This window comes from Vigna umbellata, chromosome 5, assembly GCF_029865625.1.
Source record: "Vigna umbellata cultivar VRB3 chromosome 5, Vumbellata_1.0, whole genome shotgun sequence".
NCBI lineage: Eukaryota > Viridiplantae > Streptophyta > Magnoliopsida > Fabales > Fabaceae > Vigna > Vigna umbellata.
Window position 1 is genome coordinate 27464740 of NC_142169.1, and position 18309 is coordinate 27483048.

Sequence of the window (18309 nt, forward strand, 5' to 3'; positions counted from 1 at the left end):
CTAGAAATAATAAATGTGGGGTAAGAGTTTAAGAAGAAAATGAAAGAAAAAGGAAAGACTTGAAGGAAACATTGAGGAAAAGAAGGCACTCTGTTTTCTGTTTTTTTAACCTCAGTCATGGCTCATCACTCTTCACTCTTCTCCCTGCATGAAACTCCTTCCTATTGTTGTACGGTTGGGTCAGTCTCCTATTTCACAACGATGTGAAGGCGTTACCGTAGGAGATTAATCGCTCTACCTCCGCTTCTAACTAACTTTACTTTCCCTCCAAACGCTTCCTTAACAGATTCTAACAAACTCTCACAGCGATGCTGGATCTTAACCTCAACGCCGATTCCCCCTCCGACAACAACCACACGCCTCCGCTCTCCGTCGCTCAAATGGAGAGCTCCGGAAGCTTCAATTCCTCCGTTGTCAATGCTGCCGACACCGATGACTCCTGCTCCTACGGCGACGCCGTCGCCTACAACTTCGCCATCCTCAACAGCAACACCGCTTCCCCCTCCGCAGGAGAATCCTCTGTCCGCACCATCCAGCTCTTTCCGGCTGCCGACTCAGGAGTCTCGCCGACTTGGCTGGACTTCTCGACGAAGGTGGATCAGCACGGTGCCGCCTCGGAGCAGAGGATCACTCCGCGGCAGCCGCTGGTGAAGAAGAGCCGCCGTGGACCGAGGTCGCGGAGCTCGCAGTATCGCGGCGTCACTTTCTATCGCAGGACAGGAAGATGGGAATCTCACATTTGGTTAGTGGATTTTGGTAGTTTTGCTTTGTGATAACACGTTACTTTGTCTGAACACGCTGTGTGGTTTTTGATTTGTGCAGGGATTGTGGCAAACAAGTGTACTTAGGTGAGGTCGCCATTAGAGGATTTGTTTTAGATTATGTGCTTCACCTTTCTTCAATATCGCTTTCGGTTTTTTCTTTTTGTAGGTGGATTTGACACGGCGCATGCTGCGGCAAGGTAATTTCATTTATATCGTTTTCGTCCTTTGGTGTTTCTGTTTTTGTTTAAGCGTGTGAAATGTTTCGTACAGTTTTTTATTGTTATTTTTGTTTCAGGGCTTATGATCGCGCTGCGATCAAGTTCCGCGGGGTTGATGCGGATATCAATTTCAACGTTAGCGATTACGACGAGGATATAAAGCAGGTTGTGTGTCTGAACAGTGGAGTGGTTTTTGTGTGTTGGTTGTTTAAGAAACTTGAATGAAACTGTAATTGTGGATTTGATTTACTGTTACTGTGTTGTCCAGATGAGTAATTTCACGAAGGAGGAGTTTGTGCATATTCTGCGTCGACAGAGCACGGGTTTTTCAAGGGGAAGCTCCAAATACAGGGGAGTTACTCTGCATAAGTGCGGGCGATGGGAAGCTCGTATGGGGCAGTTTTTGGGTAAAAAGTGAGAAGACAAATCGATTTCGGTTGAATTATGCGATGGATAAGCTTCACATACTTCATCAGTTTTGTTTTTTGTTTATCAATTTTCGATTTTACTATGCATTAAGTGTGGTTGTGTTGGTTGGTTTAGTTGGTGATAGATCATAATTCAATTTTAAAGTTGGCCAGGGTTTATCGCTGTAGGTATATATATCTTGGGCTATTCGACAGCGAGTTAGAGGCTGCAAGGTTTTATCAATCGTTATCAGAATATCTCTCAGACTAAATTCCTAAACATTTTGGATTCCATATATGTACAGACACACGCGTAGTGTGTTATTATTGACTTGCTGTGTGATAATTCCAGAGCGTATGATAGGGCTGCTATAAAATGCAATGGAAGGGAAGCAGTTACAAACTTCGAGCCCAGCATATACGAAGGGGAGGTGATTTCCCAATCTGATAATAATGAAGGTAGCACTTGTTTGTCGTTGAGGCTCTTTGATTTTTTTCAGTCGTTCATAAAAATCGACAATGGATTTATTCTAACATTTTCAGATGGCAAGCAAAATCTTGATCTTAACCTGGGCATAGCTCCCCCTTCTTACTCTGACTCTCAAATCAAGAACACACCCAGCAACGGAAGTGGTTTGAAAGGTCCACCCAGCTGGGATGATATCCCTGTCGAAAAGAGATTTATGGTAAGGTGGAGAAGTATTGTATGGCCATATGGTTGGATTCAATTCTTCTTTGAGTCGGCAATTTCCCTAGAGTCCCTGCTTTTTCAGAATTCATGTTTCTGAAGTGGCAGTTTTCATTCTTGGCTTTGATGGTATATCTTCACTCACTTGATAGTTTGAGCACTCTGGATCGAGATCACTGAATGTTCAGGCATCTCAAGGCATCTACAGAGTATCTGGGCATCATCCTTCCACATGGAATGGTAGCAATTTCTTTCCCATCTACGAGGTGATTCTCATATATTCTTAAGGCCGGGATAAATAGTTTTTGGGTGAGTATATATTTACTTGAGAGAGATGAGCAATTTTGGTTTATATTTTACAGGAAACAGCAATAGAGAAGAGGATGGAAGCTGGTCCCATGCCTAATTGGGCATGGCAAGTCCAAGGTCCGTATGGCGGGCCAACTCTTACTCCACCGTTCTCTACTGCAGCATCATCAGGATTCCCTTCAACAATAATACCATCAGCTGCGGATACTCAAATTCATTTTCCAAACATGACTTTCCTCCACTCACATTTTCCACCATCGATCACCAACTCGGGCACCGTATCCCCTTTCTTCATCGGTAGCTGAATGCATTGCTAGGTTTTAGAGCGTATGGTTGACACGAAACGAGTAGGACCAGCTACAACTAGTAATTGAATTGTTTGGTTCTGGAGCTATTACTATTTGGCCTTTAGTATACTAATTTTCTTCAATGTAAAGAAATGCCATGCTATGTCGCGAAGGCATGATGAACTCTGCTTTTACTGGTTTGAGACTACTACTATAATGAGTTAGCATTTACTTTGGTATCCAACATTCAACCTCTGTGCTTTCTATCTTAAAAATACTTGAAAAGATGATGGTGATCTTTGAAGAGACGGAAATAGTACAAATTTGAGCGCATGCTAGGTTCAATCCGTATTTGTGGGTCATGATTTTTTAATTTTCTTTGCTTCCGTTAGTTATTCACCACTGTGCAATGTTTATTATTGCCGACATAACACTATTCACAATATTTGGCTTGAATCCTATCACATGGTTATTCTTTATATTTAAGGAAGAACAAAGCTGTCTTACGGTCTTCGCTAATGATTCCTCCCCTATCCTAGGTCGAAGTTTATACAATAGTTTTGTGCGGGCGGTACAACGTCCAAATCACTTTCTGACCTTTTTCATTCCCATGTGCATTATTATTATTATTATTATTATTCATGTTTTTTCACATTTTATAATTTTTACCCTTCAAACTAAAATCTATGGTATTGCGTAATAAGCATCGTTGTCAGAGAGTTTGGAAACACTGTTCGAGAAGATAATGAAACATGTTAAAACAGCAAACCAAACTGCCGATATGCATCATTGCCGACGCCTTACAATATTTTACAATAATATTAACGCAAATCAGACAAGCACGGTTTCCAATAGTTCACTATTTTTTTTCACAATCGATGCATCTTTATGTTGCAACTTTTTTTATTAAAGAAGTCAAAATGTCGTTAATAATCGATAATTTATTCAAAAAAATTAACTTCGATTCTAGAGAAGAAAAGCAAAAATAAGCTCGAATTCGAGAATTAAATTTGTCATTGCACACGAGGAAGGAGATAATTTATGTTCGAAACTTAAATATCTTTTGAAGCTGAGAATTTGTACTGAGATAAGTTTCATAATTAATATTAAAGTGATGATGACAATTAGATTATCTTTGTTAATATGTACAAAAGGGATTTTTTTTCTCTTAATTTAGAGGCAACAAAATGTTAGTTACAGGCTTAACATGTGTTAGATTCACTAATTTGTTGCTCGCTACATCTACTTTTTATACATTAAATCACGTGTGTCAATTTTGAAAGAGATTTTAAGATGAAAATATTTTTGTACAAGATATTCAATTAAAATCATATATAGCAATTTATAAGATTTTTTTTACTAAAAGCAAAATAAATATCTTCAACATAAAAAATGATTTTTTTTGTAAAGATACCATGAAAATCTATATATTTTTTCTAAATCAAATTTTAAATTCTCTTCCTCCTTGCTTATTGTAGTGGAAAGCAGCACACACTAAAAAAATAATAAAAAAATGAATTAGAAGAAAGAGTTGAAACAAAATAAATTCATAAAAAAGCTATATAAAAAAAAAGTAGTATTACAAGCAAGATCCTCTAATCTCTTGGATTTGCTCATTATTAGAAGAGAATGGATAAGAGAAGAGGCAAACAAAAGGAAAGGAGAAGGAGGTGAGACATATGCAGGGTTGTAAGGATCAAATACGAGAAGGTGGGGAAGGCGAAGAGAAAAAAAGAAAAAAAAAAAGATTTTAAAGCATTAAATTTTGTTCCAGTTAGATTGATCAAGTTAAGTATCAATACAAGTTAACCTGACTTAGGCAAGGAATTTATGTGCAGGAGATGAGAATTTGTGATGAAAAAAAATCAAATAATTAACATTTTAAAATAAATACTAATTATTTGTAGGATTTATTGTGGGATTTAGAAAACATTACTCTTAGAACGAGATTTATAACTAGATAAAAATATGAATGAGATGGTCAGAAATTTTACATTTTACATAATACAAAAGAACCCACACAAAAACAAAACTAGATTTCAAAATAAAATATTGCACTCGAAATGTTCTAAGGGTAAAAATCATACTTTAAAATATAAAAAAAAAGTGTAAAACATAAAACGAGATTATTACTTAGACTGAAATTAATTTAGGTGCTAAAAGTTATAAAATCTTTGTAAGTATTTTAATATAGGAGTTTGGAAACCGTAAGCCAAAACATGTTGTGTATTATCATGTATTTATTTTCATCCCTATTTAACCCATTTTACAGTCCTTAATCCCGTTCATTGCATTGTCTTATTTATTGTATTTATCACTAGAGATACTCCTTTAAGTTATGGTAAGTGTGTTTTGTTAATAAGAATAATGTAAGTGCTTCAGCAACATTATTAGGGTTGGCATATAATATGGACTTAAATTCTTTGTAAATCTACTTCAACTGAGTTGGCGACTTAGAAAGAACATTAACCAACTTTGGTTTGATTCCTTACACTATAACCCTGGCCACTTGAACCTTGACCCTTAAAAAAGTGACCTTTTTAATGCTCTTCCTAAGTTATTTAGAAACTTTCACGACTATAGTTCTACTGTTTAAAATCGTCTTCTATATTTTGGTTTTATGAAAAAACGAAACATATAAAAATATGACAATTTTCAAACATATAGATTTCGATTTTCGAGGAATCAAAGAATATATGATGTTTATACTTCGGTTTTAAAGGAATTAATGTCTAAAAATTAATGAAAAATTAAAATTTGTCACGCTGATTTTAATTATTTTATTTGAATGAAAAATTTAAGCTTTGATTATTGAAAAAATAAAGTCTATACAACTTATATGTTTTATATGTTTTGATTTCTAATGAATAGAAACCTGAACGTTAAAGAAAATTTAAAAATTGTCATTAAAACTTATAATTTTTAATTTTAATTAATTTTTAGACTTCGATTTTATAAATAAGTAAAACATAATAACGTTTAGGTTTTCGTTTCTTTAATAACCGAAATCTAAAAGTTATTATAGAGTTTAAGTTTGTGAAAGATATAAAGGTGATCACTTCATTTCTACAATTTCTTTCTTCTTTTTTTCTTACTGTCTATTATCTATTTTATCTCATATAAATTTTTCTTCTGTTTTATAATTACTATTTATTATCTATTTTATCTTATGTAAATATTCTTTTTTTTTTCTCTTAGAATTAGTATTGAGTAATTTAATTGTAAATTGAAGGCCTTGGTTTGGAAAAATTACAAACCCCTGTTTCCTGAATTGAAAATTTTTTCTTCTAACCTAAAGTTATTATTTTTGAAAAAACTATCTCTAATGTGCACGTAACGATGCTCTTGGATTAAGTTCTCCATGCAATAAATTTACGTGAATTATGTTTTTGTATTTGATTATTGTTATAAGATCAAGATGAATGAAAGTGATATATATGGTTAATAACAATTAAGGATATTTATTTATTTAAAATCAAGCATGTTGAATGTTGTTAGTCACCAAAGTGACCAAAGTTTTAATATTATTTGATTTTAAATTATTAATGTTTTTATTGCACTTTGAATGTTAAATTATGAATAATCGACTTTTGGGTTAATTGCAGTTCATTATTATAAGGAATTTCAAGATTACCCTAGGGTGAATTAATTAATTGTTCTTATAATTAATGAACATGATGGTAGATGATTTTGTATGTGTCATTAGTTTTATTTATATAACCAAAGGCAGTAAGTGATTTTAATTGGTGCATATTTTAGTTATAATTAATGCTATATAATATGATTAGCATCATTATGTTTCTTGTAATGGTGGATCTTTCAAAGGAGAATATGAGTATACATTGAATAATTATCTCTGTCTGAAATTGTATTTGTGTGTAGTTTTATGACTCAAAGTATTAATGTTAAGCATGTGTGAATTGCAGTCTCAATTATGGTATCTTCACATTCGCTCGCTATTTCTATTACAATGTTCAATAGGTTGAATTTTCTTCACTGTATTGAGAAAGTTCAGTTTCACATAGGTGTATTGGATCTTGATTTGGTCTTTCAAGTTGAAAAGCCCACAACTATCACTAGTGCTAGTAGCAATGAAGATAAAGTCCAATATAAAGCTTGAGAAAGGTTAAATAGACTTAACCTCATGTTTAAGCGAATCAGCATAGTAAGGAACATTAAGTCTGCTCTTCCCAAAACTGAGAATGAGAAAGAGTTTATGAAATCTGTGGAAGAACGTTCCCAAATTGCTGACAAGTCCCTCGCTAGGACATTGATGAGTACCTTGGCTACCATGAAGTTTCATCATTTGCGTACTATGCATAAACACGTGATTGAGATGACAAATGTGGTACAGAGATTTATAGGAACGACAGTGGATGAAAGTTTTCTTATGCAGTTCATTTTGAACTCGTTACTGTCAGAGTATGGTCGTTCTATATGAACTATAACACATGAAAGGAAAATGGAATATGTATGAATTGAACAATATGTTGGTTCAGGAGGAGACCAAAGTGAAGAACTTATGAAGCCACTTCGTTCGTTATGTAAGGAATTAAGGAGTTAGAAATAAAGTTGTAAAGAAACATGGAAAGGGTAATTGACCATTAAAGATTGACGAGTTTTCAACCAAAATACTAAAGAAAAGTGACAAATTTAATTTTTGCAGGATGTCTAGATATTTTCAGAAGGATTGCATAAAGTGTAGAGCTTGGTTTGAAAAGAAAGTTGATCATAATACTTACGTATGTTTTGAATCAAACTTAACTGAAGTTCGCCATAATACTTGATGGGTTGATTTTGGATGTACAACTTGTGTTTATAATGTGATGCAAATATTGTTTTCAACCCAAACCATAACCCTAAATGAGATGTTCATCTTTATAAGGAATAGAGAGAAAGTTCCAGTGGAAGTTGGAAGGAATTATCATTTAATAATTGACATTGAATATCACTTATACTTGATGGATACTTTTTTATGTATCTACTATCACTAGAAATTTAATTTCTTTGTTTAACTTAGTGTTGCTAGATATTCTTTTATGATTGGGAATGATTATCTCAATATTTTTTAGCATACTTGTTTGATTGGATCTAGTACACTTTTATGATGGTTTTTTTATGCTGAAACTCTTATGACCTTAGATCACAATGTTGGCACTAAATGTAGTTTAGTGGATGAAAGGTCTGCTTACATGTCGCATAAGCTTTTGGACACATTTCCAAAGAAATGATGCAAATATTAGTAAAGAATGAAATCCTTTCAGATTTATATTTTTCATATCTGAATGTGTGTGAATTTAATTAAAGGCAAACAAGCAAAACACATAAAACATAAAAAAAAGGAGGTACAATAATCACTCAACTTCTTGAAATCATACACATTAATAATGTGGTCCATTTAATGTAAACTCTTTCAATAAAAATAACTATTTAATCGCCTTTATTAACGATTTTTTGTGTTATAGGCATGTCAAAATTTAGTTAATGAATGTCTTGGAAGTTTATATAAGTAAAGTGGAAATACAATTAGAAAAAAAGATGAAAATCATAAAGTCAAATAAAGATGGTGAGTATTATGAAATATATGATGAAAAGGAACAACACCAAGGTCTATTTGTTAAGTTCCTTGGTAAATGTGGTATTTGTGTTCAATACACAATGTCACGTACAACACAAAAAGAATTGTGTGTCAAAGAGGGGTACCTGAACCTTAACCTTAATAGATATGGTTAGGAGTATGTTAAGTAATTCATGTTTACCTATATCATTGTGGGTGTATCTTTTAAAGACTACCATGTATTTATTGAATAGGATTTTTAGTAAAGTTATTCAAAAGACTCCTTTTGAGTTATGGACAAATAGGAAAATCAGTTTGAGACACCTACATGTTTGGCCATGTAAATAATATGGACATTATGTCAACTAGTAAATGTTAAATGTTGAATGTTAATGTTACTGGTGTTTATGTGACACTCTAAGCTTTTTAATGTACAAGTTTATTGAATTTGTGTTTTCTTCTTTATGTTTATGCATGCAAATTATGATAAAGAAAACAAGTTATGCTATTTTTATTGTTGTTAAAATAATATTATGTTTGAGTTCATTATAGACTTCTCATTCTAAAGTCATATTAAGTATCATCAAATGATATAGTAGTACATGAAAGAGAACACGTTAACTAAATAATGTCCAACCGTCATGACTCTTGTTATTTTTGTATCTTTGATTATGAATAATGTTAAAATTAATTTATGTAAGATTCTTTAATGCACATTATAATTTACTTATTAAATCACATAATATTACGATGAGTAATGTAAAATAATATTTAGAATTAATTAATGAATTTATTCTATTATGTAACTTATTTGAAATATGATTTAATAAGATACGGTGTTCTATTAGTCCTTGTGAAAAATTATAATAAAATAAAATAAAATCTAACTTTGATAAACGTTATTTTATAAAAAAGATTAAAATTTTGTTTTTGACAAAAGAAAAATTCTTTCTCAGCAAGTCATTAAGAAGAGCATGAGAGGAAAAATAAAAATAGATTTCACACATTCCACAGACTGTGACCTACACTTATCCACAAATCTTCAAATAAAAACAAGCAAATCTCAGGATTTCTTTCACTGTATCAATAAATACATAAAAGAACAGAAGAAATTATAAAAAAGAAAAGTGGATAATTTTGAATAGTTATAGGTATTGAAAGAAATTTACAACAGACAGGAAAGAAAAATGAGATGCCAAAAGGACGAGAGGTACGAGATTGAAAATGATTTGTTTTGAGAGGCTATGTTGTGGGACGGATGGGACTATATATTGCGGCCACGTGGAGAAATAGGGGCTGCCTGTGTCCGGTCCCTTTCCTTCACATTAGAGTAATTCCGCATTCGGCGGCTTTATGGCAGGGCCTTACTTCCCATTAGGACACACTCCTACATCTACGTCTCAAACCACAACCACAAAACTCAAAAATTAAATGAATAAATAGCATGAAAAAAGGTGCTCCTGTACTGTACTTTCTATATGGTTTGTTTCTAAATGTGAATAGTAAAAAGTTGATTATTCTAGCAGGGCCACACTGCTTCAAAAGTAGGTCACCCATCAAATCCGTACCAAGTTACTGACCCTATCTCTCTGTCTCTCTGTCTTTCTGTCACTCTCTCTCTCTCTCTGTCCTTTCTCTTTTCTCTCCAAACTCCAAAGTTGCCAATGAATGGGCTAATCCCACACTGGAAGTAATTTTCTTTGGTTTTTTCCCATTCTTCGCCTCTGTGCTATTCCTGTTCCTATTCCTATGACCTCTTCATTCATCTTTGTTCATTCACATCCATCTCTCACATCTCCATAATTACAGTTCTCCTTTTTTTTACCTAAACACACCAACAATCTTTACCCCTTCTCCTCACAATCAATCACTGCCATACTCTTCATTATTACTATTACTATCTCATTCTTCAGTCCTTCTTTTCGTATCCATTTTACATGTTAAGATTATTGAACTAAAGTTTTCACCATTCATATATTTTTTTTTGTTTTTATTTATATACAGATGATTTAAAATTATAAAAGACAACGATTTTTACTATCCTGAATGTTTACATTACAACTCTGTTCCTATTCTCGGTCAAGTGATATGGTAAAAGGTTTTCTTTTTTGGGCAATCCACTGAGTGAGAGACTTCTTTTGACAAATTGTTGGAGGGACAGATTTTCCTGTGGGAGACACATAAAGAAAGCAATTTGCTTGAAAGTTAAACTGATATGGTATAGATGTTGTTTCATGTTATTTGTGTTATGTGGAAGGCAGTAATAAGAAAGAAGGTTAACTTTTTAATCCTCCTAATTAGCAATCCACCTTGAAACAAGAGAGTTGTCTCTAAATTTTAACCAACCTGTCTAAATTTATTTATGACTTCTTAATCATTACATGATAAAAGTAACCCCTCCATTGTGCTTTCTCTGGAGTGGATGATAAAATTTATTCAGTAGTAAAGAAAATAAAAACAAAAATACTGAAACTATGTTTATTTGAATGAAATGGTGAAAGAAAATTTAGATATTTTTTTTATTAATGTATTGTTTTTATTAATAAAAAATATTCATATAATTAATGATGTATTTGATATAATTGTTATATAGATAATACTAAAAATAATTTATTTTTTTTCTTTGTGTAAATTTTCTATTTATGAAGAAAATTAAATACAAAATTACGATTTCAGCTTTCTGTGTTTATTAGTTCTCTATTTTCTATTCCACTTCCTTAGGTTTTTTTCTCTTGTATTTTTTTCACATTTTTGTCTTTAAAATCAAAAAGCCCAAGAGTTGCACAAAGGGAGAGAGAAGTGATATAATTTTATTTATTATTTTTAATATTATAATTTGATTATTTAATATTTCTATTATACTAAAAATCATAGTAAAGACATTCCTCGTATAAAACTATTACATAATAACTTTGCATGTTCTTTTTTATCTAAAAACTACCCTATTTGTTTTTCCTTCCTTGGAAAAAAACCTTAATATTTAAATAAACAAATTATTAGAAAACATAAATCTACGTAATAAAACAAATGGTTAATGTTAAAATAAACAATGAAAGAAAAACATAAACCTAGTAAGAGAAGTCAATTCGGAAAGCATATGTTATGATTGTGTTTAGTCTATTCATTGAAATAGGAGAAATGTGAGAGTTTAATACAAGACAGCAAGGTTAGGCTATAATACCTGCCATTGGCCTCCTAATAGGTTCATCATTTTGATTCTACTGTTGTCACTGTATGCTTCTTCACCCTCTTAATATAATATGCACTTCACAGGAAAAAGAAAGAAAAAAGAAAAATTCTGATACTCATTAATGAAGCAATCTTACCCTCTCTTACATTGACAAGACTTCTCATCCAATACATTGGAAATTAATTTAATTTTGAAACATTGGACTTTCTTCCAACGGTTTTTTAAATAATTTTGGAAAGAATAATATATATTAATTTTTAGTTGAATTGAAAGATCTTATGCAAAAACTATATTTGAAAAATAAAAAATTGTTTATACACCTACATTGCAAATCCTTTTTAACCAGCATCCAATAAAAAATATCATCTTTTAATAATTTTATTATTTTAAGATTGTAACATTATAATTTTAGCAACAAATAAAATAAGATATAGTATAATTAATAAAACAAAACAAAATTTTCACCAATAAAGATATTGTATTTATACAATTATCTAAAATAAAATAAACATAATAAAGTTACATTTATAAGAAGTAAACTTAAACTAATAAAACAAAATTTATACAGCAGCATACTTCAATATACTTAACCCTCATACCAATAAAGTGATCATCAAATAAATATACACTATACCAATAACAACCAAACAAAACAATAGAGTAAACTAATGTTCAAAAAGAAAACTTCGTAAACAATTTTATGCATCACATATTAGTTCAATATTAAAGCATTCTATAACTTAATTATCCGGATACTATGTTTAACATAGGTGTCACTAAAGGTGTGAACCCATGATAGTATTTATACTCTGCAGAGTTATAAACAAGGGTAACTCGACCTACTACACTTGAAGTTAATCTTCCAATCCTAAGACCTAAAAGGCTAGGATAAAGACCTCTTACTATTTTCTCTGTCATCCCCGTTCATCTCTACATATGTTGAATTGTTAGTAAATTATTACGATATCTGCTTATTTAGTCTCACCATCAAGCATTCACCACAACTTACTTGAACAAAGAACCTCTCCTTAAGGTTCTTCTCACATCACATATATTCCATTCTCACAATCATAGATATATCATCCAATAAGCATTAATATGTATTAAAATCATACATATTGTCATAACCAACACATCATGTGTGAACAACTACCATAGATATTAATATTCAAAATGTCATTTCATGAAGCATCATGCATACACTAGTGCAGCGAGGGGCTTTTACCGCGGTTGATTTTCACTATACGTCGCGGTTCTTGAACCGCGGCATATTCAGCCGCGGTAGTAAGTCAGACACTTTATGCCGCGGTTCGAACCGCGGTATATAGGCTGCGGAATATGCCGCGGTTGTCTAGGGAACCGCTGCCTAAATTCATTTTTTTAAAAAAAAAAATTAAAAAAAAAATTAAAAAATGCACTATATGCCGCGGTTGTGGTTAGAACCGCGGCATATTCCCCTGCAGTTTTTTAAAATTGCAGGTCTGTTTTTGTGATATCCACTACCACAAAAACAGACCTGCATATAAAAACATTTACAGAAATTCAATTTCAACATAACAAACACATGTTCAAATGTATTTCAACATCAAATAAAGTAGAGAGTCTAAGAAAATTCTATCTAATCAAATGCATTGTTTAAATCTAAATCTAAGAGCTATTGTATAATCTAACTATATATTTTAAGGTTTATAAATAATACAAGAACTACAACACACATTACCAAAACTATAGCAAAAACCATATCATACATTACCAAAACTATAACAATTTCATGCACTATCAAAATTAAAGCAAAAATTATACCAAAACTATAGAAACTTCATACATTACCAAAACTATAGCATTATGCAAAAATTAATGAAGAAATCACGTTAAAAATGCAAATGGACATAAATACCTGGAAGAGGAACGGCGGCGGAGAGGGTGAAAAACGCAACACAACGGCGGCGGAGAGGGTGAAAAACGTCAGGAAATCACGATTTTGAACGGCTAAAACTCGTTTTTATCGTCAAAAACGAATAATGACCGAACAATTTTGAGTTTAAACGGTTAAAAACGCAAAATCTGAGATGAAGGGTGGTTCGGAGGAAGAAGAAACGCGAAAACAGAGAGAACGCGCGAGAAAGACGATGCACTGTTCCAAGTTTTGTTTTTTAACTCTGAACGGGAGAATCTACCGCGGTTCACTACTTAACCGCGGTATAAAAGGCATTTTATACTAATTTAAAAAATTATTTTCAAACTATATGCCGCGGTTCAGCGGGCAACCGCGGCATATACTCTGTTATTTAATTTTTTATTCATACGTGGCGTCAAAGGCAATGGTTGACTGGGGTATATGCCGCGGTTCCCAGTAGAACCGCGGCATATAGGTTCGTTTTATTTACAAAACTGCCACCGCGCACCATTATGCTGCGGTTTTCGTTGAACCGTGGCATAATGTGCGCTGTAAAAACCCGATTTTTTACTAGTGATACCATCAAATTCATTCACCATAAACATATACATAAACATGTTCACAAATCATAAATATCCATTTTCTTACGAAATAATCGATTATCATGTGTGATAATTGATTATTCCAGAGAGTTTTAAGCAAAGACAAAAATACCAACTAAAATAATCGATTATCAAATTTGATAATCGATTATCTCAAGATACCTATTGTAATAATCAATTATTAGGTCTAATGATTGATTATTCCATAGAGTTTTTTTTAGCAAGGATGCAGTTTTGACTCAAATAATCAATTATCAAGTCTGATAATCGATTATCCGTGTTAATTTTTTACAGCAACAAGATTTTCTAATTTAGTTACCCCTAATACATATCCAAATGACCAAAATGATATCCTTTACACTAGAATTGATTCAAAAACATGTTTATATCCAAAATTGAATACCATTTTGCTTCTTTGGCCATAATTGAGACACACCAAATCAAACCACACATCAAAACTTAAGATATCAAATTCTACAACTTAAAAGTCATATTTTGGTGCACTAAGATATTAAACAAGTCTCAAATGACCTTAAGATAGACTCCAAACACCAAGTTTACTCCTACATTGATTCTTTAGAATTTCACTCGTGAAAACCCTCAAAATGTTAGACGAGAAACCAACCACAATTCTCATTTTTCATTTCATCAAGATCTAATAGAAATTCCCACTCATACTTATAATCCAATATATCAACTTAAAAACAAGTAACGATCAACAATATCTCACAACAAGGTTAATTATTCCAATAACAAACAACACACATTTCAACCAATTCCAATACAATCATGGTATTCAATCTCAACAAACCAAAATCCACCAAATCATTCAATCACTCAAATCGATTATCATATCATCATACAAACATCGAATAAAACTTGTCTTATCAATTAAAATCAAAGTCTTAAAATAGCTCAAAAAGTCAAAGAAGCTCTACATGTTCCTATGAATAACAAAAATACGATAAAGGTGCACAGTTAAAATCAGTGATCAGCACAGACTCAAACTAAAAACCCAAAGGACACTTGCAAACTAAGTAGAGCCTACATGCAACAGGTACAAGAAAAGACTAAGGAAAGATGATTGAAAACTCAATTTACTCAAATAAAGAAATTGATCAATTTATATTAAAGATCTCGTCGCAATGATGAGTCATATGATTTCAGTTCTTCAATAAGGCGAATAGGGAGGAACAACCCTTAGAAAAAAGTTAAAAAACTCTAAAAGAATAATTTCTAAAAAATAACATGTATTAAATTAATAAAATTCGTTTATAACAAAATAATTTATATTAAAATTATTTAATATTAAATTTATTAGATCTTACTATTTTTAAATTAATATCACTTCTAAAATATTATTTTGTAAGTCTTTACTTTTAGTTTATAATTAGTGAATAATTGATAAATAACGTAATTTTATACTGAAAACTTTTCAGTATTGGACTATTAGTAAAATTTCAAATTAATTTATCTTAGATACTTTATTTCTGTAAAAAATTAAAATGAAATATAATTTTAAATATATTAAAATAAGAATAAATTTGTTGTTCTTAATTTTTTTTTTGAAAAAGAATATCCATAATTTAAATTATATATATATATATATATATATATATATATATATATATATATATATATATATATATATATAAGTAATGTTTATTTTTTCTATTTTGTAATGGCAAAATAGAATCTCAATTCTGTTGCTGTCATGATGAGAAGACAGGAGCAGGAGGATCAAAATTTGTTCCACTAGTGAACTAAATTTCAACAAAACCTTCTATTGGTCTAGTCTTTATAAATTGTTTTTGTTTTAAAATTGTATTCCAACATTAAAAAATTAATATTTTAATTGGAGTAGAAATTTATGTAATCTAAAAATACAATCAAAATATAATATATAGATAAAAAAAACTCTTTGCAAATCAATATCGTAAAATTAAATTAAACTTCAATCAAATTTTAAGAAAGTGTCAGATATTTATAAAAGCACCTGCATATACTTAATCATCTAAATTTATGCTTCAGATTTCAAATTAGACTCAAAATCAAGTTCTATTTATAAAAAAAATATCACTTGCCCTACTATTGTTATCTCGACATAAACTATTTGTAACGAATTCATACAATAAAAGAATATTCTCTGGTAGTAGTCACAATCGATCAACCTTGAGTGTCTTCTGGATGTCTACCGATAGAAACTTACAATCTTTTTCGTACAAAAATTAAAACGTAAAATGAAAATAACTACATAACTTAGTTAATATAATTAATACTTTAACCTAAAGTTGATGAAACAAAATGCCAAGATCATAGCTCATTCTTCACTCAATCCCAGACTTCAAGTATCTGAAACATGAAAAAGAAGCAAATCTAAACCTGGTTTATGATTATTACCACACCTTATGCAGCTCAAGTTGTGTTGTACATTGTCGGAAGAATCATGCAGGTTACAAACTAAGAACTATCTAAGAACATAGACCAAATCATATATGCATGCAGATTCCAGGAACAAAACAAATGTCCAACCAACCAAAAAAACCACCGTATCATAGGTAAACGAAAGCTTCAAAATTGAACTGAATGAAGAAAGTGGTTCTTTCCTTTCCTCAAAAACCCTAGCAGGTAGCCTGATTGTTTTTCTGCAGCCCTTTTTTGGCACATTACTTTTACACATAGGTAAGAAAGAGATTGAAGGGGTTAAGGTTGAATTGGGGTGGAAGAGGGGTTCTCTGTCCTGTCCAATGCGTTGTCGTTGGATACGTAGGACACACCCTGCAACATATGTGTGTCGTGTCATGTGGAAACAAACATAACCCTTCTGGCCTTCTAATGAATTTCTCTTGTGACTCACATTATCTCTATCTCTTCTACCCAAACATGACCCTTGAATTGTCAAAACTGTATATATCAACAATGTTGGTGCTACCACCATGCATATGCATGCATACCTACTGCATCCTTTCTACTTATCTTCCACGTTTCAACTTCTGCATACAATGTTTTTCTGCACTCACTGACTTGTTACATATGCGTTTTGCCTTTATTCGAGCTGTAAAGTGATTCCTGCTTTTAACCACTGGGTTTTAACATCGGTACTGAGTTTGAGAGATTTTTGGGTGATACAATCAAAACGTAGGTTTTGTTTCAATGCATTTAAACATGATAAACGTCTTTGATGACAAGAAAATCTTCACCAAACATTATTTAATACAATATCTAGTGTCTGGTATCTATCTTTCTAGGCAGTGACCAAAGAGTTAGAATAGCAACCTCTTTGAATATTTCAAAATTGCAAATATATCCCCAGAATGGTACATCATAATTATTTATCGTATTTATAATCCTCTATTTTCCAAAGACTTTCGGAGAAAATTAGAATCCAGTAAGTTGATAACGTTGAAGTAAACACAAGCCCTTTTTGGAAGTTTTATTTATTTATTTTATGGGGGCACAACAGGAGGGAAAAAACCATAGATTTAGGTAGTAATCAAGTGTGGTTTGAGGAAGCAGGTTTTGTCTGGTGGCAGGAACAGGAACAGCAACAGCTGCTTCAGAGCATGCACCCAGAAGCCAAACGTACGAAAGGACGTTGGCTTCGCCCCACACAAATTCATTGTACATTATTGTTTTGCTTGCACTATTGCAGTTATATATTACATAGTTCAGGTTTTCCTGATATTCATCGTGTTTTGCCATCAAAAGAAGAATCTATCACGAATTGCTGAGAGAGATTTACGCACTATCTACAGTTAACCTTACACTTTTTCTTACCACGCTGTTAATATATCGCATTGCTGTTTTTCAACTTTTAGACTATATATCTTTATTTTCATTTCTATTTTTTACCCTTGTGTATTTTATTATTAACTACAAATTCTGTTTTGATCATTATTTTTCGTGTATAATTTATTAACTATCCTTTTTCCATGATAATATAATAGGAATAATATTTCGATCAATTAATAATATTTTATCAAGTAATTAAATAAGTAGTTTAAATTTCAATTCACTAATATTGAAGAGAGAGATAGGATTTAAGAGTGTTTAACATCTTCTTAGTTGTCCCTAATTAAATATGTTGAAATTCAAAATAAAAAACTGAAAATAAGATATATTATTTACATTAATCATGGGTATGAATGAAATTAACACTAACCCTATTATATTTTTTTATATTATATATTGTGATATTTACCTCTCACTAAGACAAATTAAAATACATATTAAAGTTAGTATTTAATTGAATAAATTTTCCTTTTCCTTCAAACAAGTTATTTTTGTTTTTCCTTCTTCACATGTGTTTTAATTTTCTTTCTTTTTCTTCCATTTATACATGTTTTTTTTTATTCCTTTTTCTTATAAACTTCATCTTCCTCGAGTTCTA

At 31.5% G+C, this 18309-nt stretch overlaps 1 protein-coding gene across 2 annotated transcripts; it reads left to right on the plus strand.

Moving 5' to 3' along the window:
• LOC124832595 (APETALA2-like protein 3) lies at nt 1–2960 on the plus strand. 2 transcript variants are annotated; one of them, XM_047306838.2, is made up of 10 exons: nt 1–742; nt 823–848; nt 931–961; nt 1060–1147; nt 1251–1396; nt 1564–1623; nt 1742–1848; nt 1933–2075; nt 2230–2343; nt 2440–2960. In XM_047306838.2, the coding sequence occupies exons 1-10, from the start codon at nt 309–311 to the stop codon at nt 2689–2691; spliced, it is 1401 nt and encodes a 466-aa protein (XP_047162794.1). In that variant the 5' UTR covers nt 1–308; the 3' UTR covers nt 2692–2960. The 2 variants fall into 2 exon arrangements, with proteins under 2 accessions (XP_047162794.1, XP_047162796.1); XM_047306840.2 differs by having other exon boundaries at nt 4–742; nt 1579–1623.
• Nucleotides 2961–18309: the final 15349 nt, after the last annotated feature.

Coding starts and splice junctions, on each gene's coding strand:
- LOC124832595 (XM_047306838.2), top strand. CDS start 309: ATGCTGGATCTTAACCTCAACGCCGATTCCCCCTCCGACAACAACCAC. Junction 1,849..1,932: donor CCAATCTGATAATAATGAAG/GTAGCACTTGTT, acceptor TAACATTTTCAG/ATGGCAAGCAAAATCTTGAT. Junction 2,344..2,439: donor ATTTCTTTCCCATCTACGAG/GTGATTCTCATA, acceptor TATATTTTACAG/GAAACAGCAATAGAGAAGAG.